Genomic DNA, 7,246 nt, shown 5'->3' with positions numbered 1-7,246 from the left:
CAGTCCCCCCTCTAACTGGGATTAATGGACCAGAGGAGTTGATTGAATTGTTGATAGTTCGATACTTCATCCTCAAAATATTATTCTCAAAATTCTAAAGGAAACAAATCTTCCTCCTCTCATTTTGTTCCTCCTCATTCTTTGCCGTAATACTCTTCCATATGTATAAGAGTGATAAAGGATTGAACTGGATTTTTTAAAATAAAACATTTTATTTGAATTGGCACAAAGCACCACTAACATGTCTGTGCAAAAACAGTGGATGAGCATCTTCCGTTAATACAGAAATCAACTTGCTGTCAGATCAAGTGAAGCCGTGTAAAGCCGATAAAACCAGGATGTAAAAGCCTTTTCTCAAGTCCTGCTCACGCAAAATGCTCAAACTCAGATTCAACTGAGAAAAAGGTGGAGATGCTGACATGTGTTTGGATGTGGCTGCGGCTGGGGTCACCGACAGCTGGTTGGTAGCATTAGCCTACTAACAATCCCAAATCAGCACCAAGGGGGAAAAGGCAAAACAACTTTGATTGGCATTTGACAGCAGCTGAGTGAAATCAATGGTTCTGAGTCGCTTTGTGTGTTTTGTTGCTTTGGTTAACAGCTGCTGCAAACACTTTAACCATAAGCTAGTGCTTACTCAAAACGCAACAATATGAAATGTACACTGCAAAGAGAAATAAAAACCCTAAAGTTTAAAACAAAGACATGCAGACGTTTCTCCTCTCGGACTTCTGACAACAGAAATCAATGAATTCTGAATGTTACTGGTTGATTTAAGACATAAATGCTTCCATGAAGTTTTGGTATTGCTCAGTAACACAGTACAGTTCATGCCCAATTCTTTTGTTAATGCATTTCACAGTGGAACGTCAAATTAGGACAACATTACCTGCCCAATGACTCAAACGTAACAGTCCAATTGCCTTATTTTCTAACGTATAGGTTCATTTCTGTATGACAGACAGAAGCAGGGCACTGCAAATGCCATTCCAAACGGCAAGTCTAGCTCCTTTATACAAAAATAAACAAACTAAAAACGGACGACATTACATGATATGGAAACATAAGACACGTGTGACCCCTTCTGTCCCATCTGGATAAATACAATCTTTTTACAAACTGTGTCAAAAGTATCAAAAGATGAAACATGTTTAAAAAACTAAGGCGGTGTGCTCTGATGCACCTCTGACTTTTCCCCCAGCGTGTCACTCAGCTCCTCTCATAGCTCGTCCCGCGCTGCGCTGTCCAGAGGAGACTGGAGCACATCCGAGTTCTGGGCCTCGGTGCTGATCTCAGCCTGCTCCCCGGTTTTCCCTGAGCGCGCCCTGTCCCAGTCTGTGCGGACCTTGTCGTTGTCCCACACCGTGGAGGTCTCCGTGTCGCTGATGTAGCCGCTGTCGCCCGTGTAGTGAGTCGGATACACCAGGAGGGGCTCTGCGGAAAATGCCTTCAGGTCCCTGCTTTCAAACTGCTTCATGTAATCAGACCTGTGGGGGGAGAAGGTATCGTCAAGATAGGACAAAAACCGACACAACTCCTGAGCAGAAGTACATGTTGTGTGTGTGAGTACTTGTACGTGGCAGGGTGTGAACACTTACACAGGGTGTTTGTCGAACATGATAGGGAGAAACTCATCCACCGGCAAAATCCTCTTTAGAGGTTCTGCTTTCAAAAGCTTCTCGGCACCTTGTAGCGATATCATATAACCAAGCGTCCAATATGAATAGTCCGCCTCCACTATGTTGTGAATGTTAGGCACCGCTTTCTCCGGGTGATCCACTTGCATTCTCTTACGACCGATATAACTGAAAGAGAGAAATGGTAAAGAACAAGTGAGAGACGATTAGAAACTTTAAGGGAATCAAGTTGGAGTTAAAGATGGAGACAGGGATTGAAAGCTCACATGAGGTCCCAGTCCAGTCCCTCATCCTGCACCTCGCTCATCAAGTTCATCAGGCGACGTTTGAAGAAGATTTCGAATCGCAGGTCGTCTTCAATCACCAGAGAGATGGGTAAACGTCGCTCCACGATCTGGGACCAAACACAGATTTGTCAGTAAATCACTCATCTGTGTGTTTCATTTATTTTTTAAATGCCCGGCCTTTGCACAGGGGGTTCACCTCTTTCCAGATTTTATGATGGGAAAGGAAACATCCCAGCTCTCCTTTTGTGAGTGGGCGCCCGTGATAAGGGTCACTGTATCCAGGGAGCATGTGGATGCCCATAGCATTTATTTCACTGATATTCATCGCCCTGAAACAAAGGCAATAACAAATGAAAATAACACAGAGCAGACTCATGTTATTTAAAAGCACAGAATAAGACAAATATTCATCTATCCTAATGAACTCACTTTCCATCTACAGCTGCAATGACCTTACAAGCGATCTCCTGCTCGTACAGTGTCCTCATCATTCGGTCCCGACGGTCAGTTCGCCTCGGCAGGTTTATCATGAACACCTGCGCACGGGGCAAAAGTGGAACCAGTCAGTGTAATTACAGACGTCTAACAGGAGGGGGAGGCAAAAGCGCAGAAGGTGGACAGGGGGCCATTTTTTGCAGAATCCATCTTCGCAGCACTCTCTATACTCACCTCGTCAAATCCCAGTTTGTCAGGTTGCTTTGTAGGCACGCGTATGAATTTGGAAGGCTTCACTGGGGCATTTCGCACTGCATAGTGAGAGGGAAGATGGATGCAGAAATGGTATGAATGATACGCAGGAGACCTCTGATGGGAGTAATCGTTAGATGGAGCAGCAGCAAGTAAGCAAAGATTGAAAGCTGGGGGGGGAGGGGGGGGGGGGGGGGCCCTGAGGCTGAAAGGCAGCTACTCACCATTCACCTCCAGGACAGAGTGCAAGAAGCTGTCGGCTTCATCTCGCAAAGTGTTGTGGGATCGAAGTGGCACAGGGAAGTATCCGTAGGTCTCTCTGTTGCATACAAACATTTGAACATCTGTGGAGAGCAGAAGACGGAGATGTTATTTAATCCAAATCTACATTTCAATCAACAGGTTGATAACCATGCACTGGAGGGTGTAATACCTGCCATCCGAGCGGAGAAGGCAAACACGATTATGTCATCAAAAGCCCAGTTGTATTCTGGGTGTGGCGGGTGAAAGGCCAGCTGTGTGGACGCCTCTTTCCTGAGGTCGATCAGGAAGGTGGAGTGGACCATGGGGACGGCGAAGCAGCCCTTACGCACGCGCTTCCTCATGGGCAAGTAGGCCGGCGTGCGCTTATAGTAGCCCTGAATGAGCAGAGGTGATTGGCAGGTGAGTTCAGAGGGTTGATTTCAAGTAACCACACTCTTTGAAAATAGCTGACATTGCGCCAGAGTACCTGTGAAGTCATGCCACACCAGAAGTTTGAATAGGCTGCACGGGATTCCAGCATGGGAGCGATGATGGTCTTGTTCTCTTGCATGAGCTTCCACACCGTGTCGGGATTGGTGAGGAGGTTATCGCAGTCCGCCAACTACAGGAGGAAGAGAAGATAAACTGTGAAACATGTCTGTGGTTGTGTGTTATACTCAAGAATGACTAAGAAATCTAAAGGTTAACTGTGGCACTAAAAACATCCGCACAGACTTTTTTTTTTCAACTTTATGTGATGAGTTTCCCAATGGTTGTACGGTTAAATTATTGTAATTCTGACGATTTCGTTTGAAAATTATACCCCGCTGAGGATCGGCAAAGTGAGCCAGACTGCGCAAAGAAGTTTTAAAATATGATTCATGTCGTTTCAAAGCTTTGTGCACCCAGATGAAGCAGACCGGATTTACTCCACTCTGTACTTAACCTCCTGCTGCTATTATTGAACAATAAAGACAGTCTGGGTAGCAGCATGGCTCGCTCTCTTAAAATGGAAATGTTTTCAGTGCTACTTGTTACTGTGCCTGTAAAGAGCCTACCATAAAGAAGTCGGCCCACATCTCACGAGCTGAATCCAGCGCCACTTGCCGGAGCTTCATGACGTGGTCATACCGGAGGTCGGTCCATTGCTTCGGACCCTCTTCATCCGTGTAACGTCTGCAAGTGACACATTAGGTTTTATTGGCTCTGTGGAGCTTTTGTCTTGCGCAACATAAACTCTGTCACCTGATCATGACCCACCTGGGTTCCTCTTTGGGCCTCCATTCCACATTATGGTAAAGGTTCTGCACCTTGACAAGCCAGTCACGCAGGACGGCGGTGGTGTTGTCCTCGTTGTGATCCGTCGCCACCCTGCCGGTATACAATCAATGTTATTGATTAGAATGAAGGGAGAGGGACTTAATCAACAACCGAGGACAGGAAAGGTAAAACAGTAACGACGGCTGAAAGTAGCACCGGTGCCAAGCTGGTTTCAAGCTGGGACAAGAGGTGTAAGATGATACCAGGACTCAAATGACAATGGCTCTGTGTTCACTTTATGTAAGCCCATCGTCTGCAGCTGTGGGAACTGACACAAGTGTCAATGAGACGATATCAGAGAAGGTCTATCTGGTTGATATGATTTCACGGCCGATTATTACACTTTACAACAGATTTAAGAAAGTAAATCTTTGTCTCAAGTCCCTTAAAGCAGGAGAAGAAGCATCTGAACTGGCTCAAACCACATGTGGGGCAATAAAAGTTAAGTTAGAGACCTTGACTATTTGATCTAATGAGTCATTCTATCTGCTCTCTATTAGGAAAACGGGAAAGTAATGCCACAACATTCACAGTGTTCCCTTTCTGTAGCCATGCGGTGTTTTTGCAGAGAGAGAACATCTGCACAACACTGGGCCAAGTTTGTGTTGTGACCATGTGTGCGACAGCCACAGTGGATCCTCTGGAGACATGTCACATGGATCCGAGAGAACACAGCAGGTCCATGCTAAACAATTTCTTCCCTCACTCCTGCTGTCCGTCCTTCTAAAGCCTCAAGCTCTGGATTCTTCCCCTGAACTAAATATTTGTCAAACCACGTTCGACTTGCGCAATGCATCTACCAGAGGCGTCTCACGTTTATTCTATCGTTGCTCCAGTGAAGCTGAGATGCAGAGCTAATTGCAGACCCCAAAGATTTAAATGACAGCCTGGACAATTTCTGCATCTGAGGACTTGGCGTGTTTACAAGCAGCTGCAAAGGGCTTCAGCAATAAGCAAGAGCCACATAGTGTTATAACATGACAGCTGTTTGCATTTTCCAGATGTAGCTCAATGTGTTGGCAGGACATGTCAAAACAGGACTGCCCCTGCCTCAGACGTATTTGCAGTAGAGTAACTCCAAACGCCAAACCCAAAAGGGATAAATTTAACATTTTCACTCACATAAAGCCTCTTAACTTTATTGACTGAAACTTGTTCATGGGGTTGGCGAGTGTAAAACGCAGCTCTTTGAGCCCTCCAGGCACTCGTGGAAACTGCTCCGAGCTCTGAGGGTATATGCGTGGGTGGGCTGTTGGCACATGTTAAGTTGTTATATGAGAAACGCCTCCCCTTCACTTCCCTCGGCTTCAGCCTGCTGTTTAAATGGTCTGAAACATCAATTTGCACAACCACTGGGGCGATTTGGAGCGTTTAGTTGTGAATGTATGTGACATGTGAATGACAGTTACTGTGCAGACGTGCTGAAATGTATATACTTAGGATTTAGATACAATATCCCGTGGCATTTAGAGTGTCAAGTCAAGTTCAAGCCCTGTCTCTATAGTCAAAGTTCAAAAAGCAAGTCTGTGCTGTGTCATGCTTTTTATAAACCACTTCATTATAACAGACAAGAATGTGCTTAACAATGCTATAACCTAATTTCAAGTTAATTTAGTTTTTACTTTAGTTGGACAAAAAGTTCCCTGCATGGAGGAAGTTTTACCAGATGGAGCTCTCTCACATGATCCTGGATGGGAGCCAGGAAGTGATCTAAATATATAATGTTTAAAAATATAGTGTTTGTTAATGCAAAGTACAGACACCAAAATATTTCCCTTCTGATTTGTACAAATTAGGACTGGGAAATGTCACAATATCAATAATTATCCCAAAAGAATCTTCATTAATAGCAATATCTTAACAAATGTTTAATAGGTGTATCGATATATTGTTTATTCATTGTACAAAACCCAGGAGGAAGAATAACCCAAGTTATAAAGAATAAACTAAATGTTTTTGCTGTTTATCAAGTGTCTTTGCTCATTAGGAAGAGTTTAAACCCCCAACTTCCACTCAGGAGCAGGGATTAGTCGTTCAACTTAAAGGAAACAATAACAATGCAACATTTATTGTGTTAAATATGGACTGGAATGGAATAAGTGAACTCCAGACTTTTTGATCACATCACACGGAAAATCACTCTGGTTAAATCACAGCTCCCCTCGTGGCCACATCGGGCCCGTCCCCTCCCCTCCACGTATACAGATCAATGCATGGCCCCTCTGATGAGCAGGGGCCAGATGTGCTCACCTCTGTCCAGCACACAGTGGCTACATTCAGGTCACTGTGTGTGTGTGTGTGTGTGTGTGTGTCAGTGTGTGTGTGTGTGTGTGTCCATCCTCTGTGCTTTGTTTCCCTGTGTGTTGATATTGGTGGGACTCTTTTTTTAAACCAACTTCTGACTTGCCTACATTCCTAACACCGACATCTTCTGCAAGACCACCCCCCATTATCAACTCGCCCCCCCTCACCCAGCAGCTTCAGCCTGCACACTTTCATGCAACAACGTTATTTTTTTTTAAAGCACATGCATCAACACGTCTGAACATAGACGAGCGACGGGGACAGTTGGAGTTTGACTTCCAAGCTGCAGGAAAGACAGATGGTCCGAGTGGAGACTCACCAAAGAGCCATCCGGTCCTTGGGGTAGTTGAGGCGCTCGATGGTTCCGAGGAAGTAGGGCAGGGAGTGCTCCGAGTTCCGGCAGATGAGGGCCAAGAGGACCCGGGGAGCCAGGAGCGGGGACTCGGGGCTCCAGCGCTCCTCCGCAAAATATGCCCGGGCTGGAGGGCAGCAGGTCAGGAGCAGGAGGAGCGGCGGGGCGGCGGAGAGCCAGCGCAAGTTGGCACCGGGCATCGCGGCGATCAACTAAGGGATCTCGTGGTCACAACAACAGCAACAAGCCGGTAATCCACAGTGTTGAGAAGTCACCGCTTCACATTTCGCGGTCATCACAGAAAAAGTGGACAAAATGTGTGAAGCTGCAGCGGCAGCGGGTCGTGATGTGACAACACAGCGAAGTGGAGCCTTAAAGGGCGGGGGGAGATCTTAAAGGGGATGGACCAGTGAACA

The 7,246-nt window shown here is 45.9% G+C and overlaps 1 protein-coding gene across 1 annotated transcript; it reads right to left on the bottom strand.

Moving 5' to 3' along the window:
• Nucleotides 1-192: 192 nt before the first annotated feature.
• On the bottom strand, nt 193-7,198 carry colgalt1a (collagen beta(1-O)galactosyltransferase 1a). Its single transcript, XM_062408341.1, has 12 exons — nt 6,798-7,198; nt 4,115-4,225; nt 3,913-4,030; nt 3,342-3,476; nt 3,045-3,249; nt 2,836-2,955; nt 2,594-2,670; nt 2,354-2,460; nt 2,121-2,253; nt 1,904-2,031; nt 1,599-1,805; nt 193-1,487 (listed from the first exon to the last, which is right to left on the bottom strand). The coding sequence occupies exons 1-12, from the start codon at nt 7,028-7,030 to the stop codon at nt 1,220-1,222; spliced, it is 1,842 nt and encodes a 613-aa protein (XP_062264325.1). The 5' UTR covers nt 7,031-7,198; the 3' UTR covers nt 193-1,219.
• Nucleotides 7,199-7,246: the final 48 nt, after the last annotated feature.

The sequence above is a fragment of the Platichthys flesus genome, chromosome 16 (assembly GCF_949316205.1).
Source record: "Platichthys flesus chromosome 16, fPlaFle2.1, whole genome shotgun sequence".
In the NCBI taxonomy this organism is placed as follows: domain Eukaryota; kingdom Metazoa; phylum Chordata; class Actinopteri; order Pleuronectiformes; family Pleuronectidae; genus Platichthys; species Platichthys flesus.
The sequence above is the reverse complement of the archived record's forward strand: the minus strand, read 5'-3'. Positions and strand labels throughout refer to the sequence as shown.

Bases quoted from the DNA above. Each gene is read 5' to 3' on its own strand.
- colgalt1a (XM_062408341.1), bottom strand. From the start codon at position 7,030: ATGCCCGGTGCCAACTTGCGCTGGCTCTCCGCCGCCCCGCCGCTCCTC. The intron at 4,031-4,114 runs GTGGGTCATGAT...TGTCACTTGCAG, and splicing joins AGGCCCAAAGAGGAACCCAG to ACGTTACACGGATGAAGAGG. The intron at 1,488-1,598 runs GTAAGTGTTCAC...CTCCCCCCACAG, and splicing joins ATGTTCGACAAACACCCTGT to GTCTGATTACATGAAGCAGT.